The 20193-nt window shown below is 36.6% G+C and overlaps 3 protein-coding genes across 5 annotated transcripts in view; all 3 read right to left on the bottom strand.

Annotated features, from left to right (window-relative positions):
* The window catches only part of LOC127979735 (HLA class I histocompatibility antigen, A alpha chain), a 340316-nt gene extending 320669 nt beyond the window's left edge, over positions 1–19647 (bottom strand). Inside the window, exons 1-4 of one of the 3 annotated variants that reach the window (XM_052585357.1) lie at positions 19000–19118; positions 15677–15937; positions 12887–13165; positions 9885–10195 (exon numbers count right to left, since the gene is read on the bottom strand). In XM_052585357.1, the coding sequence (XP_052441317.1) occupies positions 9900–10195; positions 12887–13165; positions 15677–15937; positions 19000–19105 (942 nt within the window). In that variant the 5' untranslated portion in view covers positions 19106–19118 and the 3' untranslated portion in view covers positions 9885–9899. Of the gene's footprint in view, positions 1–9884; positions 10196–12886; positions 13166–15676; positions 15938–18999 lie in introns of those variants that run through there. The other 2 variants (XM_052585356.1, XM_052585354.1) reach the window with 2 other exon arrangements.
* LOC127979732 (antigen peptide transporter 2-like) overlaps positions 1–20193 on the bottom strand; it is a 412715-nt gene that overhangs the window by 363106 nt on the left and 29416 nt on the right. The window lies entirely within an intron of this gene.
* Positions 1–20193, bottom strand: part of LOC127979734 (patr class I histocompatibility antigen, alpha chain E) — a 268175-nt gene that overhangs the window by 243864 nt on the left and 4118 nt on the right. The gene's annotated exons all lie outside the window — the stretch shown is intronic.

Here is a 20193-nt window from a genome sequence, read left to right as displayed (position 1 = left end):
TTATACTGGCCCTTTGTCTAAAGTGTCTTTCAACAGTTTGCTGATATTTAATCTTTAATGCATGTCTTCCTCCAGATCCCGCTGCTCTGAATCCACTCAAAGGCTCTGAAGAAACCCAATTGTGAGATTAACCCTTTCATGCCTCACTCCTCTATGGTCAGATGGGCACCTGCTCTCACTGACTCCGCCCAGAGTCCAGTCTACCTGCAAGCTGATTGGTTCACAGTGGCAGCACAAGAGCTTGACGAGCAGCTCATGCTGTCCAACATAATGAGAGCGCCTTCAGCTTTTAAAGAGCTTAAATTTCTCATATATTACAGAAATAATAATAAATAGCATATGACTAAATATAATAATATAAAACAGTATATATTTGTATAATATATTATATAATACATTATAATAATTGTTTCTGAAGAGCAAAAAGGTAGAGCAGGTGTCTCGTGTATTGCATAAACATTAAATTAATATATTGCATACCTACATGTAATATTTTTACATACTTTATATCGGCACAGTAGTTATATAAAAATGATAATAAATGCTGCATATAATGTCATTTATAATAATTTTTAGTGGTAATAGTATTATACAAAATTATATATAATATGTGATTACATATTTGATTTGTATTTTTTTAATTGCATTTTTTTTTAATTGCCATTTTTAATTTGCATTTCAATTACATTTCGCAAACTATATCTTATGATGTGGTTTCATATTTTATTTATATTTTAAATTAAAAAAAAGATTAACCTTCCATTACGATTTTGCAATGCATATATTTTATAATTTGAGTCATTAAAGTTCTGAGTTAATGAGGGTTAAAAACTGTCTATCTTTGCTCAACTAATCTCACTCTTTTCTCTCTCTTTCTTGAAGTCATCCTCAGTGTCTCCAGTAAGACTCCTGTGGTCCGCTCTAGACTGGGAGAACCGGTTCTGTTGGTCTGTGGGTTCTGAGTTGATCCGTCTTCTCCGGTTCATGGCTCTGGATTCTCTGACGAGTGGCTCTATCAGTTTAGCGGTAAAAGACGGCTGGTCCTCACTTAAAACGACAAGAACGATCCGTTTACAGAGACATCAGAGACCAGAGCAGATATTGGCATCACAGGCCTCTATGAGACAGGAAACACATCACTGATTCTGGAAGAAGCTGAAGTGAGACACTCAGGAACTTACATCTGCATGTCTATCTTCCTCACCTGCTGGCTCTGGGAGCTGTGGACCTGGAGATAGTTGGTAAGATGATTGTATGTTGATGCTGTAAGCAACTAGTTGATCAACTATTACATATATATTTAGAATACTAATCCCAGCCTGTTTTCTTCCAAAGCCTCTGTCTCTCTCATCTAGCCGTCTCCTCTTCCTCTGCTGGTTCTGGGCAGGTGCTGCTGGTTCAGTGTGAGGCATCTGGTTTTGCTCCTCACACTCTGGATCTGAGCTGGGAGTTCAGGGGGCAGATGGGACGTCCCACTATCTGGGTCAGGGCAGTGTAACGGGTCACAGACAGGCCTCTGATGGCACCTTAAGTCAGAGCAGCTGTCTGGGGCTGAACTCAGGGGAAACTGTGACTCGATCGCGGTGGAGATGTCAGCTGTGTAGCTAAACATGATGATCTGCTGCTGCACTCAATGTGATCTCTGTGTTACACTGTCAATGACTGACACATGATTATAGTAGTTTTCTGCAGAAGCCAAAAGAGCAAAATATATATTAAAAAATGTTTTTTTTTTTTAATTTCACTAAAGACAGTGATATGTTTATGTAAAAAAACAAGTTAATGATAATGGAAGATAAAGTGGTTCACCAACAGGTGGCGACAAATGACTTTGTCTTTTGTAAGGGAATCAGCCAAAAAATAAATTCCTCTAGATTTCAGTGCATATTCAGTTTACAGGACTCGATTGTGTAGCACTTGTTCTTTATAGTATTATCAATTTTCTTTCCTGGACATTCAGCTCTTCTGGTGAGTCAGTTCTGTCTCATCACTACAATATTAGATTTTTAGGATAAGTAGGATATAGAGCTGTGTTTATCATAAAATATGCCTGGCATATACATATAAATCTAAATGTGTTTTATTTTTATTTCTTTTAATATAGACTCTAGTGTCTCTGAGTTAAATGAGAAGGTAATCAGATATTCACAATACTTTTAAAACTCCCAAATGGTTCATATTTTAGTGATGGTGTCATGATGTAAAAGTAGTGGGTTTAATTAATGTTTGGTTCTCTCTTTTCTGTAGAAGGAGATGTAAATCTGGACCTGGCCCTGAAAGCTGAGAAACACTGAAAGGAAACTTAATGAATCAGAATTAAAAAAAATTCTTAGATGTTTATATTTGAAGAGTTTATTGCAATTTGTATAAATGCTGGAAACAATAACAACTGTAATATATATATATATATATATATATATATATATGTGTGTGTGTGTGTGTGTGTGTGTGTGTGTACCTGTTTATGCCACAATGTGAGGACCAAATGTCCCCACAAGGATAATAAAACCTGACATTTTTTACATTGAGGGGACTGGCCTGTGGTTCACACGAGGGAATTTTGAAAAAATTAAGAATAATAAATTATGTTTATCTGAAAGTGCAACAGTTCAAACAGGTTTTCTGTTAGGAGTACGTTTAGGGGACAGAAAATATAGTTTGGTCAGTATAAAAGTAATATAAGTCTATGGAAAGTCCCCAAAATTCACAGAAACAAAGTGTTAAATAAGATACAGAGATATACCTTTTGTTTAACTTGTGTGTAGATTACAAAAGCATGATGCTCCAAATTCAAAATATAAAGCTTTGAGAAACCTATTTCACTGACATGATAGTTTTTCATTAGATGCAACTGAATGCAACAGTACAGTGCATCATTGACCATTCTTATGTGCAGTCTTTTTTTAGATAATGTTGATCACAACTTTTACTACATTTTAACATTTAACCACAGTGTGTAACTCTGCAAGGCCTAAACATGTATTGGACAATGTGGGTTGTACTAATGTTTTGGTGGGTGTTGTAAATGGCCTTATTGCTTAAAGAAATGTAATAAAATATTAAAATTAATACAATACAGAGTAAGAGAATTTTTAGCAGTCAATTTGAACTATTCGCAAATAATATTAATATTTTAAAATATGAATAAAAGTGAATGTGGTGAAAACGGAAAAAGGTTCCTTGTCTCGTCTTATTTCGTTATGGATTACATGAATCACATTAAGGATTCATCCTGTATTTACAGGAACACCATACTAATACAGTGTTTGACCCCCTTTCACCTTCAGAACTGCCTTAATTCTATGTGGCATTGATTCAACAAGGTGCTGAAAGCATTCTTTAGAGATGTTGGCCCATATTGATAGGATAGCATCTTTCAGTTGATGGAGATTTGTGGGATGCACATCCAGGACACGAAGCTCCCGTTCCACCACATCCCAAAGATGCTCTATTGGGTTGAGATCTGGTGAGTGTGGGGGCCATTTTATACAATCTCTTACATTTAATCATTTAGCAGACGCTTTTATCCAAAGCGACTTACAAATGAGAACAATAGAAGCAGTCAGGTCAACAAGAGAACAACAACAGTATACAAGTGCCATGACAAGCCTCAGTTAGTCTAGTATAGAACGCATAGCCAGGTAGATTTTTTTTTTTTTTATTATTATTAAATGAAAAAGACAAGAAAAGGAAAAGTACTGGTGTTAGTAGTTTAAGTGCAGGCAAAAAAGATGAGTCTTTAGATGTTTCTTGAAAATGAGTAAAGACTCAGCTGTACGAATTGAGATTGGGAGGTCATTCCACCAGCTGGTCACAGTCCAGGAAAAGGTCCGTGAGAGTGATTTTGAATTTCTATGGGATAATTAGGGTAAGACACACACAATTTAAACCCTAAAACTTTCCTAGCAATGATGATCACACACTAGTCTGATGAGAAAACAAGACAAAACACTCACAAGCTGCTGTACTTCTATGTTGCTCGACTGTTTCTTCTGACAAGTGCTTTCCAAACAGCTAATTAAGTACTTTCACTGGCTTTGGCCACGCCTCGCTATTTAGCAGATCGAAACCAGGCAGTCCCGCGATAGGCAAACGCCTACTCATTGTCTACTCATGAACTCTTTGTCATGTTCAAGAAACCAATTTGAAATGATTCGAGCTTTGTGACATGGTGCATTATCCTGCTGGAAGTAGCCATCAGAGGATGGGTACATGGTGGTCATAAAGGGATGGACATGGTCAGAAAGAATGCTCAGGTGGGCCGTGGCATTTAAACGATGCCCAATTGGCACTAAGGGGCCTAAAGTGTGCCAAGAAAACATCCCCCACACCATTACACCACCACCAGCAGCCTGCACAGTGGTAACAAGGCATGATGGATCCATGTTCTCATTCGGTTTACGCCAAATTCTGACTCTACCATCTGAATGTCTCAACAGAAATCAAGACTCATCAGACCAGGCAACATTTTTCCAGTCTTCAACTGTCCAATTTTGGTGAGCTCGTGCAAATTGTAGCCTCTTTTTCCTATTTGTAGTGGAGATGAGTGGTACCCGGTGGGGTCTTCTGCTGTTGTAGGTCATCCGCCTCAAGGTTGTGCGTGTTGTGGCTTCACAAATGTTTTGCTGCATACCTCGGTTGTAACGAGTGGTTATTTCAGTCGAAGTTGCTCTTCTATCAGCTTGAATCAGTCAGCCCATTCTCCTCTGACCTCAAGCCATTTTCGACCACAGGACTGTCGTATACTGGATGTTTTTCCCTTTTCACACCATTCTTTGTAAACCCTAGAAATGGTTGTGCGTGAAAATCCCAGTAACTGAGCAGATTGTGAAATACTCAGACCGGCCCGTCTGGCACCAACAACCACGCTCAAAATTGCTTAAATCACTTTTCCTTCCCATTCTGACATTCAGTTTGGAGTTCAGTAGATTGTCTTGACCAGGACCACACCAGTAAATGCATTGAAGCAACTGCCATGTGATTGGTTGATTAGATAATTGCATTAATGAGAAATTGAACAGGTGTTCCTAATAATCCTTTAGGTACCTTACACTCTTTCACCGTTAAAAACTGAAGAGTCTTGCTGGAATTCATGTTCATATTTGTGAGCAATAAAGCCTGACGTCTTTAATTTGGTCTCAGTCATTTTGACATTGACCGCTAAGGCAGACCAGCCTAAACATTTCACTTTTACAACTTTGTGTCATCCCAGCAACCAGCCGAGTAGCATCGATATCAATTTCTGGGGGAAGATTTCTTTTAAATTTTATTTTGGTTGAGTGAGAGAGGAGAGCATTTCTAATAACTATGATGGACCTGTTCCCCGCAGTGTCTATGGTGGTTATGGCACTGCTGCATAATTACTGAAATGTGTACAAAAATGTGTAACAATGTTGATGACAGCTGAATTTATTATTTTGTGTGTGTGTGTGAGAGAGAGATACATTTATGTTTATAAAGTGCAGTGCTCTTGCAGATAAAGCTCTACCCACATGCTCTTCTGATTGGGTGTGATATTAGATTTTTTTTTTCATGTTAGATGACTGAGCATTATTTGTCATGATTAGTTCTCTTTCCATCATATCTTTTAAGCAGTGGAAGTTCTGCTCAAAGTTAGTGAGGGCAGCATTGTTTCCCTGGACCTCTGCCCTTCCATTCTGATAGAAGTTTATTGTCAGGTGTCTGTTCTCTGGGTCTTTTTCTGAGTCTTCATAAATGCACAGTTGTCTGCCTTTACAGATTGCATGTTTGGTGTGATACTGGAACAGTGTGCAGGAGGCTGTGTGTAGAAGAGCAGGTTTGTGTTGATGGTTTTGCCCCTAGTATACTGTTTAAAGTATCTTTAAACTGAGTATCTTTTAGATAATTAAAGTATCTTTAAACAGTGCCTCTGGGTTTTCCTTCTGTGTTTTGAGCTTGTGTTGTTATCTGCTCTTTTCAAACTTGATCTCTAAGCTGTGAGCTCCAGTCCTCATTGCTGGTGATGCCGTTTACAGGTCTTTGGTATTGATAATGATGGCTCAGTTAAGCCAATCAGAAGGTGTGAATGACAACGGCCATCTTTTGTTATAAAAGTTGTTTATAAAAAGTTTCCCTTTTTAGTTAAATTTATCTAGATAAATTGCTTTTAAAAGTTATTTTAGTTGAATTGGAGCTCTTGTAGTCTTACCTCCATCCACTGGGAAGTTCGGGGCCTACTGGTTTGGTCTGTCCTTCTGCAATTTTGTGGTCCTAGTTGTTTGTAGTTTTTTACAGTGGAAGTGTACATAAGACTGTAAGTATAAAGCGTTTCAAGTGTAATAATTTTTTTTTTTTTTTTGCAGCATTTTACTGTTAGTTGTAAGTGTAATTCATGTATTGTAAAAAAAAACTGCAGCTTCATGCTAAAGTAAAATAAATATGATCTGCATGCTTCTGATGCTTTTTTTACCAAAAGATGGTCAGAAGCACTGCAAGCCTGTGAATGGTGATTTACAAGTGAAAACAACAGTTTAAAGAACTGCAAAAGGACTGCATGTTTAAAAAAACTGTTGCAAATGTTCAAATGAGTTGTTCATGTGGGGCAAAAAGTTCAAGAAATAAACTGTTATGTACAGTTCCATCTTTCTTTTCTCTGCACTTAACAAATTTGGCATGATTCTCTCACTGACTGAGTTTTGGAAAGAAAAGGGGGAGGGCCAATTACATGAGCCTCTCTCCATCTGCTCATCTGCTTGGTTACTGTGACTACAGCAGTCCTGATGTGCACTGTGTGCATACTGAAAGCATGGGTCAAATCATTGCTCAGGCTGAAGATTTTTATGACTACAATTTGGAGTTGGACACAATGATCTTTTGTATCTGAGCTGAGATGTCAATAGGTGCATTCTTTTGAGAATGTGAGAAAGTTTAGGGTTTGGGAAAACCAAGAGCAACTGCACATGCAAAGTACCCATGTTGTTTTAGATTTATGGTCACTTCATGTTTGTCTGTCTTCTTAAAGGCAAAGACTGAGTGCATTATCCTGTGTGTATACAAGTGTGTAGTAATTTTTGTAAAATCTAAAATAAAACCAAGAAGCTGTATATTAAGACTGAACTTTGAGCAGTGTTATTGAGCCAAAAACTGTGAGATCAGAGACTTTACTACCATTGAGTGATTGATTTTCAGTACATTTCATTTGATTAATATGACTGTTTGATTAACCATACTGACAGGAAATGATTAATATCAGAATTTTAGGTCATTGGGATGAGATCACAGAGGGACTTTACTTGCACTTCTGAATTGATCTGGATTTAGTTTAAAATTTAGTCCAGCTCCGTGTTCAATCTGAATCCAGTTTCACATAACCATGAGAGCTAAACCGTGTTAAGTCAGCGACAGACAGAAATCTGAAGCCCCTAATAGTGTTCCTCATGGTTCATCCACTGGTGCGTCAGTATGATCAGAATGAGTCAAATATAACAATTCATTATGAGTCAGGTAAACTTATATAATGCCAGTTGCATAATGAAACAATTTAGAAAGGAGAGTGCAATTGTGAATTACATTGTAGCTGCATGGCAATTCTACACTGTAAAACATTTTACGCTGGTTAAATTTAGAAACGAAAGTTCACCTGCTGCTTTAAAAATGTGAGATAACTCAACGTAGATACTCTGTTTCAACTCAAGAAGTTACGTTTTACAATTTATTAAACTAATTGTCATTTGTTGTTTGAGCTAAAACAACTTCCTATGCTACATTATCAGTTCAAGAAAACTCAAATCAGATCATAATAAATAGACTTGTAACTGGTCTGCTCAAAAATGTAAAAATTTTATTGAAATATATTCAAGCAATGTTGTACAACTTTAACACTGGTTTGAGAATACAAATTCTTGTTAGGAAAACAGGTTTTAAAAAGCCATTTAAGAACACAAGTGCTTTAACATCCATTTTATCAAAACATCAAAGTTTCTCTAATAATATACAGAACTAGAAGAAAGGCAGATGAGTGGAATAAAAGAGGTACAGAAAACCTGAGGGGGAAAGAAAAAGGCACGAACTGGGAATAAATGAGGAGTGACAGGCCGTGTGTAATGATACAAAATAACGGCTCATCAATCACTTTAAATATTATAAATGTACTCTATATAAACAAGTAAATGTAACTTTTTGAACTTTGAATGATTTGCACAATACATGGTCATTGACTGTGGTGAACAATACTCATGTAGTAAACTCTTACTAAAAGCAGTAAGAACATGCATGTGAAATTTGTCTATTTCTAATGATGCTCAAAGGTTTTTACTTATAGTAAACACTTAACCAACATTCAGCATTTGAGGTTTCAGATAAAGACAAAAATAAAAATAATAATTATAATTCTGTGATGCAAGCTGTAACATACTAAAAGTTGTGGCACAATGATGAGATGCACACGCCAGAAAAAACAGTGCTTCAAGCACGCCCTCAGTTGATACACTGTTTATAATGGCATATAATCTCATTTTATATATTTTTTAGTTTGCTGTAATGCACATTGTATAATTGAGCAAATGGCATTTGCAAAAGTGTTTTTAATGATTGCAAAAAAGTTTTAAGGAATATTTATTTCACATTTATGCACTTCTGTTACTGCCAAGCAATGCTATCAGTTTATTCAGTGACTGATTTATTTCCCGTAGACCAGCTGCCACGTCTTTAACGGCGAGAGTGAGGGCATCTTGAGTAGAGACTTCAGCTTCTTCATTTCCATCCGCTGTCTGTGCTTGTTCTGTAAAAGCCAGAAGTTTTGAGTTATGATGATTACTTGAATACATTCCTTAAAATAAAGATTTTGATTTAAGCAAATTATCATGTTGTGATTGCTCCTGTATTAGGTCACTCTCACCCTCACTTCTTTCTATAATGCTGCTCAAGCTTCACTGTCCTATAATTGCAGCCATTCTTTCATCGAAAGCAGACGGACCATGATGCTGATCGTCCACTTTCTCTGTCAACCCAGGCTTTATGCTGAGTTTATGAAGCATGTGCACATGAAACTGTGACATCAGTAAGGAACAGCCAATCACATGCCTTGAAACTGTGATTCATTTCTGGCCAGAGAGTACCAGAGATTAAAAGATTGAAAAATATGAAGAATTTAAATACATTTTAAACACAAAAGAATATACATACATTCCTCTGTTGAACTGAAATTCTTCTTTGGCCACGAATTTCATGTCAAACCACTTTATTTTAACTTTGGCAACCGTCTGAATTTCTGGTGAAACCACATTAATGGCTTGTGTTACCGCATGCCTCTTTTTTTTGTACCTGTGTCCATTACACCAGTGGATACACTTGTAAATAGCAAATTTTTTCTAGCTTTCACCTCCGACAGCAAAACCTAATGTTCATTAGAGTTAATGTTAATTTCAATTTTGATTAATTTACTTGGTTGATCATCTTGGTACTTTTCTGTTTAAAATGTATGTATATTCCTTTGTGTTTAAATGTATTTAAATTCTTCATATTTTTCAATCTTTTAATCTCTGGCAGTGAATTGCACTCAGTTTCTCACGGGAAGTGAATCACAGTTTCAAGGCGTGTGATTGGCTGTTCATTACTGATGTCACAGTTTCATGAGCACATGCTCCATAAACTCAGGATAAAGCTTGAGTTGACAGAGAAAGTGGACGATTGGCATCATGGTATCAACAAAGCTGGATTGGATTGGTTTTGTTCAGCCACAATCATGGTAAAAATGTGTCTATGATTGTGATATATACAGTACTTTGATAGTGACAGCATGTTTTCAATGTGCAACCATATAAAAACAATACAGGCCTAAACATACTGTGTTTGTACTCTATTGTCTGTTCTGTGATTGTTTCCATTTTATTTAAATTTTCCGTAAACTTCCTTGTTAATAAATCACTGTTCTTTAGGGTTTATTTTGGGTGAGTCAAATGAGTCTTGATCTCATTCACTCTCTTGGTTTCACCCTGATGCTCCACCACACAGATGAACTTGTTCTTCTTCCACTCTTCAGGAGTAACTCTGATTGTGCTCGTCTTCTGAAAGGTCCCGTCCTCATTAGGAAGAAGTTCACCAACCTTCACATCCTCATCATGATCTTGTCCATTCTTCATCCAGGAGATTATTACGTCTTTGGGGTAAAATCCTGTAGCATGACACGTGACTGGAGACCTGGAAGACTTCTGCAGCAGAGACACCTGAGGAGAGACTGGAGAGAGAGAGAGAGAGAGAGTTTGAAATCAAGTGATCTTAAATTCACGTAGTCCTAATCAAGACCTTTATAAACCTGCAGCACACTCTCTGTGTAGGCTGGTCTTCAGTTAGTTCACTGTATAATGTCAGATAGAGGGTGAAGTGTGCTGGAACAGATGCTGGAAACATCTGCTTTCTACTAAGTCACTCTGCAGGAGGAGCTGATGTCCTTTCTATCTAACCTTTTTTTCTAGACTTTCGATACTAATCGAGCGCAGAGTTAGTTCAGTCAGGCCACGGAGGCAAGGCTGTGAACATCTGATGCGGTCAGCTGTCAAATAGCTCCAATCACCACCTCTCTCCTTTTAGACTCGGGACATATATACATGGCACCACTGCTCGGTAAGCTCAAACGGCTCGCAACCCTTCCTCCCCATTATCAGCATGAGCACATTATTGCGCACCTTCTGGTTGGCGTCTCTTTGTTTCAGATTACTAAAGCCCCTTTCACACTGCACGTCTGACCCTGCATATTGCCAGAACATTGCCGGGACGCCTTCTGTGTGAAAGCAACCATGTCCCAGGATTGATTACCGTATTGAACCCGGGTCGGGGACCTTGGAAATCATTGCCGGGTTTGACCCGGGACGAGCGCTGTGTGAACAAAAGCCAGATCTAATGCCGTATCTAAGTGATGATGCACGTTATCGTGCGACTCTTTTACCGGCTGTTTTGAAGGAAGATCAACGTTCGCGTCAAAAAAAATATTTGAAGACTGTAATGAAGCAGAGATCAGTTTGTTCCTCACTTTCCGCGCTGACGCAGAGATTGTTTGCTTGCTTCAGTGAAAGTATAACATGCCAAGCGTTGTCAACTCGTACATTACACGTCACGCGCTGATGTCACGTGTTGTTACGGGATCTTCAAGGGTTGTGTGTGAAAGCACGCACATATCCTGGTAATCACTGGCAGTGTGAAAGTGCAAAATCTAGCGACCAGGGAACAATTACAGGAACACTTCACCCATGTATTTGCCAGAATGGCAGTGTGAAAGGGGCTTAAGGCTTTCAAGTCCCGCTTGGCATGGACCTCACTGCTGAGAGACACTCATCCTCAAAACCAGGCTACATGATAAACGTCCCACTGCCACATTTTACATTTCACGCTTTTAAAGACATTATTAAGAATCTTAATTGTCATGTATTTCCAAGCTGATGGTTAATGTTTAAGCTCTTGTATGTTAAATTATTCTGGGAGCAAGAACCCTCATAAGGAACCATACTGCCAAAAGATAAATTGTGTTCAATAAACTCAAGTAACTTGCATAAGTGGTCCTGTCAAAACTAATAATAACTAAAAAATCTCAGACAGAGCTCCTTGTCATCCTAGCTGGTCTAATTTAGCAAACAAACCCATTTTGATAGACTTGACAACACAGTAATGTCCTCTAGTTCAGCCAGGACCCCGACAGTAAATACTACAGACTTCATTGCTATGAGTCTCTGCTGATGTGGATCTGTGCTCTTTAACATCAGGAAGATCAGATTCAGATCAGATATATAGAAATTAAAACTTTTTAGCACACATAAAATAAAAGGATTAATATGAGAAATGTTACAAACAATGCTGTATTTCAATTTATCAAAAAAGGTTTTTTTTTGTAGTCGAAAATCAGAATATTAGAATGATTTCTGAAGGATTGTGTGACTGGAGTAATGATACTAAAAATTCAGCTTTGAAAGTCATAATAAACTGTTTAACTGCACACCCAAGTGGTTATTAAATTATGTTTTGGGATAATTAAATATATTCTAAATAAACTACAAACATAAAATTATATAGATTTATTTTGTCGTCACATTCTTTCTTGTAACTCCTCCCTCTCAGTGACACACAGCTGACTGAAAGGCTCATTATGCAGCTCATTATGCAGGCCTTTGTCTTCTCAGGTGTAAATCACTATGATATTCATGATAGTTAACGCCTACTCGCATATGCATCATTGTGAAGAAAAACATTTAGGCTACAAGCTCCATGTTTGACAGTCTTGTGAAGAAATGTACTATATGTGTTTTATGGCCTTATTTCAGTGACTTCAAAATGTACGTTTTTTTACTAACCACGCATAAACGTTGTTTTCTCCAAAACACTCTCAGATTTTAGCCATGTATATGTTTATAAGCAACTGAAAAATGCACAAAAGTCAGGGCATGTCAAAACTTCTCCAGGCCCCCAAAACCTATGTACAAAACGTATGTAGCCTACAAAATAATATTATTTTAAATTGTAATCCTTTCATTTTTTATATTCGCCATCACTGCGTGTTTAATAAGCAGCATGTATGCATGATGTGGACCCGCCTAAACTAACATGCTCTTTAAATAACAAAGAAAAAACACTATTTTCAGTTTTTACTATTTTCACTATTTTTATTTTATCTATTTTCAGTTTTTCAAAATAGCAACACGCCAACAATGCGTCTGAACACAGCTCCTTATCAGACCAGCACGACCCCGAGAGCACAAATGGACGCAAATGCTTTTATTATTTAAATAATGAGGCGCATTACGGAAAAATGAGAACTGGGTCGGGCTGAAACTAGCAAAAACACTTGCACCGCATTAAGCTGGGTGTATTATGAGGCCCATAGTGTAAACATTCATTGCTATATTTTCATATTTTCATTGCTGGATCAGTTCTGATGTACCTGTTTTCTTCAGGCTGCTCTTTCCATACTCCAGATACTTCTTCAACCACTCAATGCACACAGTGCTGAAGTAATGTTTTTTAGCCTCAATCTCATATCCGTAATTGTTCCACTTCTGTATGGTGGGGATTCCTTGCATCACTGGAGTAATCCATCTCATCTCCTTCAGATCCAGAAACAGAAAGTCCTCTCCATCATAACCATCTTGACGAAACCCATTTGTTTCTCCAGTCTGATCATCAAACTCACAGCCGTACATCACCTGGACTGTGTGCACACCTGAAGAACAGAGACAGTGAATACAGTCAGAATAAACTTAATCACTTAATCACTCACTCCCTTAATGTGTCTGAGCAGATGATGACTTAATTGTGAAAACCTTTTCTTCTTTTTTTTGACTAAACCACTGAACCACAATAGAAATAAATCAGTAAACCAAACAGAAGGAGAACAAGACGACACACAGACAGTCAATATCAGACCATTGACATCACTGAGTGTGCATTTGATCACAAACAATCACTGTTCACCACTAAAGAAAACACTTTTACAGTAAAATGGTTTTAAAAGCTCAAAGTTGGAACACCTGAAATGTAACTTTGTTTTTTTTTTCAGTAAAATCAATTGAATATATTTCTGTTCAATAATATTTTGTATTTTTTATTTTGTATTTAGATAAAATTTTATAGTAATAACTAATATATAAGCTATAATTATGATGAATTTTTCCCATCGAAAATAATGAAAAACATTTATATTATTTCATCTCATCTAAAGCATCTCTGTTCACACATTTCACTTCTCCTCTGTTTCTGAAGAAGAAACCAGGTCATTACTTAGAAAAGAAGAATTAGATGGTAAAGATTTTCAAGACAAACTTTGTTGCTTGAGAAAATGGTTATTAAAAGCTTGAAGTTTGAACACCTGAAATTTTACTTTTTTTATTTACTGTAAAATGAATGTAATATATTTTTGTTCAAAAATATTTTTTCTTTTGTATTTTGAGATAATTTCATGGTACCAATTAATATCTAAGCTATAATTATGATCATTTTTCCCATCAAAAATAATAAATGTTTGTAGTAATATATTCATCTCATCTTAATCATCTCTACTCACACTTTTTTTTTTCTCAGTAAAATCAGTGTTACAGAGAATTTCATGGTACTAATGAATATTTATGCAATAATTATAATACATTTTCTCCCATAGAAAATAGTTATTTTCTAATATTTTCATCTAATCTAAAGCATCTCTGTTCACACATTGAACTGTTTCTCCTCTGTTTCTAAGTCAGTTCATTTCTTACAAAGAAAGAAATAACACATTTAAATGTTTTATGATGTTTGGTTCAGTTGATTCATCTTTCTCTAATGCTGACAGACACTGAACTGAAATAATACTCTGAAAGTGTTTCCTAACCACTGAATCTAAAGCAACACCGCTAAAGAAATTATGTTTTAACTGAGATGTGAGTTTATCATCTCAATTTAATATGATGAGAGAAAGACTTGCTGTGAAATAACACAAAGACAATAAACAGAAAACATGATTTCTATTGTGATGTCGTCTGATGAATGATCAATCAAAGCACAATCATTGTGATGTAACTCACGAATCAACGACTCTTATGAATCAGTTTGAGTGAATCACTCACTGAATGAATCATCAGAGCAGCTGTCCACTGATTCGCTGCAGCCGAGGTCATGTGATTCTCATCTCGTCCAATCAAACTGAAGCATGAACTGTTTCTGTGTTGTGTGTGTTTCAGGTTTGTGTGTCTCAAATCATTAAGTTACTGAATAGTTGTTAAAACACACATTAGGAAGAATGTCCCCCTCAGTAAATAATCCTGTTTATGTTTTAGTGTGTCTAGGATGTGTGTGACAATATCTGTGTGTTCTGCTGTTTTACCACCAAAACTGAAACATTTGAGTCATAAATATGACTTCATTTTAAAAGTGTCCCAATGTGAAATATTAAAAATAAAAGATATTGTAAATGGTATGTCAATTGTCGCTGTACTCCTAACATTATATCATTATATTTACCTACTATATAATATATTATATTATATTATATTATATATATATATATATATATATATATATATATATATATATATATATATATATATATAATATTTTGTTTGCCTACAAAACTACCACTGGCTCTGCACCCATTTACCTAAATTCATTAGTTCAATTCAGACTTATGTGCCCTCTAGAAGCTTGCGTTCTGCAAGTGAACGTCGCTTGATTGTGGCATCCCAAAGAAGCACAAAGTCACTTTTACGGACTGTTAAATTACATGTTCCCTTCTGGTGGAATGAACTCCCCAACTCAATCCGAGCAGCTGAGTCCTTAGCCATCATCAAGAATCGGCTTAAAACACATCTCTTCCATCTTTATTTGACACTCTAACTTTATCACTCACTATTCTAATTCTATTCTTTAAAAAATCTAACTACCTTTCTAATCTTTTTGTATTCTATTTTTCTTTTCATTTATTATGCAATTATATATATGTGTGTGTATGTGTAAAGACCTCTAACTAGCTTGCTCTATTCTTTTTTTTTATTATTCTATCTGTTTTCTTTTTATTTATTATATTAGTTAAAATCCCATGCTACGTGTACTGTGTTAACCTAACTGAGACTTGTTATAGCACTTATATATCATTGCTCTTTTTGTTGTTTTTGATTGCTTCCACTGTCTTCATCTTCATCAGCATTGGAATAAAGTGTCTGCTAAATGAATAAATGTAATGTAAAGGATAAATGTAATTTACCTGTCGTCTGGTTGAAGCGGGCCTTTAGAGTCTGGATGTTGACTTTGTAGACCTGATGTGCACCAATACTAGTCTGAGTCTCTCTGTCCCAATAATCTGCTCCTTCACTCTGTCTCATCCACTCTGTCTTCGGCACAACTTTCATTATCTTACTGTCAAAATACATAAACTGTTGATCATCTACCTGACCAACAATAGTGAACTCTGGGAAGTCACTGATTCCAGACACAGCAGAAAAGAAGTATCTCAGAGAGTGTGTTCCTGAAGAGAGACAAGCACAGAGACGTTCATTCATCTTCACATAAAGCCTGTTCACACTTCACACTTTAAGAGCTACATCAACACTGAAGTTCATGATAAGATATATTAAAATAATTGATGAACTAACAAGTGAAAACATCACTTGAAACCCTGATTTACAAAAGTACTGTATAGCTTGAATTGTTTATTAAAGGGGGGGGTGAAATGCTATTTCATGCATACTGAGTTTTTTACACTGTTAAAGAGTTGGATTCCCATGCTAAACATGGACAAAGTTTCAAAAATTAATTTGTACGTTTGAAGGAGTATTTCTGTTCCAAAAAAACCTCTTCCGGTTTGTCACAAGTTTTGGAAAGTTTTTTTCGAGTATGGCTCTGTGTGACGTTAGATGGAGCGGAATTTCATTATATGGGTCCTGAGGACACTTCTCCCGGAAGAGCGCGTGCTCCCGTATAGCAGAGCACTGAGAGCACAACAGACTTCACTGATCAGAGCGAGAGCGTCGCCAAATGTCACAAAAGAAGTGTGTTTTTGGTTGCCAGGGCAAGACAACCCTGCACAGATTACCAAAAGAGAAACAGCATTAAGGGACCAGTGGATGGAGTTTATTTTTACAGAGCATCAACGGAGTTGTGCAAGTGTTTGTGTTTGTTCCCTGCATTTCGAAGATGCTTGTTTTACAAACAAGGCCCAGTTTGACGCCGGATTTGCACATAATTTATTTCTTAAGGATAATGCAATCCCAACGAAAAAGGGTCACGATCGTGTGTTGGAACCACATGCGGTGAGTAAAACTGCTTCAAATATCTCTGTCTTGTTAACTTAGCAATCGGCGCGTAAGCACATCAAGTAAACAACATGCGATGTTGTCATCAAACTGCACTTTCCACATGTACAGCTTAAAAAAAAAAAAAAAAAAAAGACGACATAAAGTGGAACTTAGTCATTTTCCAAAACCGCTAAGCAAATATATACAGTTTCAGTACATACCACATAGAGACGCCTTTGCTGATGCTGCTCTTGTTAAATTTCAGCCTCTGGATCTGTGTCACAGCTTCCAGACGCTCTCAACTCAAAAGCCTACTGGTGCTCGTGATTCTTTAGCTCCGCCCACACGTCACGCCTCTAGGCGCTCGTGTTTTTCCGGGAAAAATCGGTACAGACTATCTTTCTCTTATAAATATAATAAAAATAAAGACTTTTTGGAGTTATGAAGGATGCAGTACTACTCTATAGGTACTCAAGATTAACAGGATATTGGGTGAAAACGAGCATTTCACCCCCCCTTTAATTATGTTCATATTCCAGATCTTCCTAAATTGCCTAAATTTATAATTTAAATTTAGTTATTGTACTAAAAATATAGCAAGATGTGCTGTATGTTTTATTAAAACAATATTCACTCAGAATCAGTTTAATTGATCAAGTTTGCTAAAACACAGAAGTCATTCTGATTCCAGTTACATTCACAATATAACACAAGAAGAAGATAAAAATACTTCTAATCAGTAAACTATGGATTTGTTAGACATAGATTTCAAAGACAAATGTAAGAAAAACAAATCTATTATTGAATATATTATTTGAAATCTGTCCAACAGTTGAACAAAGAAAGTAAAATAATACAATACAACGATTTGTATTTGATTAATATATTTAACAGGAATGTTTTATTTGTATTATTATTTATTACTGCAAAGGATTCAGTCATGTGAAAGGAATTAAATGTAAGTTTCTGGTATTTTAGGATGACAGATTAAATGGTGCTTATTAGAGACGTAAATCTTCGATAATTTCCATGATGGAACGTCATTTAAATTAACGATCAATTAATCGATTAATCGTTAACCTTAATGCTTCAAAATGTGTCTATTGCAGCAGCACGCAGTCAACGGCAAGACAAGGACGTGCAAAAGCCACTCAAAAATTAATAAATAAATAATAAACTGCTTTCTCACCCTAATTAAACTGGTTTTAGTCTGAATAATATGCTAACAGTATTATAAAATGAATAGATGTGATTGTTTATGATTATTTGATAAAATGAATAGAGCGTGCCATACGTTTAAGATCATTTTACTTTGTTGACTGTCCTATCCCGTCACGGAGACGGCTGCACGCACTTCTTTAAATGGTTTTCTGGTGCTCGTTGTATTTTAAAAACACAATTACAATGTTTTCTACAGGCCCGCACATGACATGCAGGAAACAATATAAGGCTAAATTGTGTGCACGATTTACGAATTCATTCCCTCAATTTACTAAAACGTGCACATGATTACTATTCGTTCCCTCGATTTGCTAAATTGTACACACGATTTACTTATTCGCTCCCTCGATTTGCTAAATTGTGCTCACGATTTAGCAAATCAAGGGAATGCAATAGTAAGTGTGTGCACATTTTAGTAAATACAAGTGGCACCACGGAGATGTTCCAAGGCAGCTGGGACGAGGGTAAGTGGGTACCTGAATTTCACTGTTATATTGTTGAGAGCCCGATAATCAATGCATGGTCTTAAACCTCCGTCCTTTTTCTCGACAAAGAAGAAACTCGAAGCAGAAGGGGAGGTAGATGGACGGTACTGGTCCGCGGCCCGGGGGTTGGGGACCGCTGCTCCAGAGCACCCGTCGATCTACGATGATTTTCAAGTGCTACTTAAGTTACGATGCTTTTGGGAAACAGACCGTAATATTGTTTCCCAAAAGTCGTACGATCGTTTTTTCGAACTTCTTAGGCTTACGAAGCTTTTGGGAAACTCAGCTTGTGTACTACAATTAAATGTCATTCTATAAGGCGAGATTTCAGCACTTGACAAACGTACAGCGACTCCTGAGTAGCACTTAAAGCACAGCAACGTGTGATTGCCATAGACAGTAAAAGAAATGGACACAGCGACCACATTGGATTCAGCGGAAACAAGTGAAGTCAATTAGAAGCACGCACTTCCTGGGGGTCGGGCGTACTGCACAGACTCAAACTGAACTTGATGACGAAGTTGTCACGTGAGCAACCTGTAAGTCTTCTAACCGCTGTGCCAAGAGAAATCTGAAGAAACACCCACCGAATCTTCCAGAGAAGGCGAGCGTGAACAGGAGCAAATTTTGGTAAGTATTCTGATTAATTATCTTCCTTGACTTCATGCCTCCACCTGCCCCCGATTGCCCCATAGACAGTAAAAGATTGCCTGCGAGCTTCTGCTCCTGTCCATACGTAATTTCTCTACTGTGCGACAGAGAGTCACTGGTTATGACGCAATCGTTAGCCTATTTTTTACAAAAACTGCTTCTACGGGACTATAACGTAAGATACAAGGTAATGGAGCCTTTTATACATTTTCGTGTTTCTTTAGAAATAATTAATGGACAAATGGAGTCTTTAAACGCCTCAGATGTAAAGCTATTTGCTGTCAAAGTGACGCCAAAATGAATGGGAGTCAATGGAATGCTAACAGCAGGTGGGGGTCCGCTAGCCAATGACGGCACCCAGGGGTGCTTTAAAAAAATATGAAACCCTGCACCCCTGGTGATTGCTTTAAGTGCATTGTTGGTTGAGCCGCTTTCATTTGCATTTGGAAACGCAACATTCATCATTCGCTACTTATGTTTATTTACTTACTGTTGTTGTTTACAAAGAAGTTTCAGTGTCACATGATCCTTCAGAAATCCCTCTAATATGCTGATTTGCTGCTCAAGAAGCATTTCTCAGTTTTGATGCTTAATATTTTTGTGGAAAAAATTTCCACAAATTTTTGTTTTGAGTTGTTTAAGATTTTATAAAGAGAGAGAAATTAATCATTTTATTCATCATGCATGAAAATGAAAAAAGTGAGTGAAGACATTTAAAATGTTTTCTATTTAATAAATGCATTAACGAATTTAATTAATATATTTGATAAATTAAAATAAATTCTGTTGATTTTAAACTTTATATTTATCTAAATATCATGAAAAATAAAGTGCATCATCATTTCTAAAAATGAAGCAGCAAAATTAATTTCTAAAGGATTATGTAACAATGAAAACTGGAATAATGACACAGCAATAACATTATGTAGCAGAAATGAGTCGAATCAGACAAATCAAAGAGTCTATCAGAGCTGTGTGCATTGAAACATGAGCTGAATTCCTCAGGAAGTCATAAATCAGTTCTAGTGCCACAAGAACCAAGCAAGATAACCAACCAACCAACTTGTTCACACAACAGCTTTCAACATTAACACCAATAGAACAATTATTAACAATTTTAATTCGAAGAA

Source organism: Carassius gibelio, chromosome B19 (assembly GCF_023724105.1).
Source record: "Carassius gibelio isolate Cgi1373 ecotype wild population from Czech Republic chromosome B19, carGib1.2-hapl.c, whole genome shotgun sequence".
In the NCBI taxonomy this organism is placed as follows: Eukaryota; Metazoa; Chordata; class Actinopteri; order Cypriniformes; family Cyprinidae; genus Carassius; species Carassius gibelio.
This window is presented reverse-complemented; position numbering and strand designations above follow the sequence as displayed.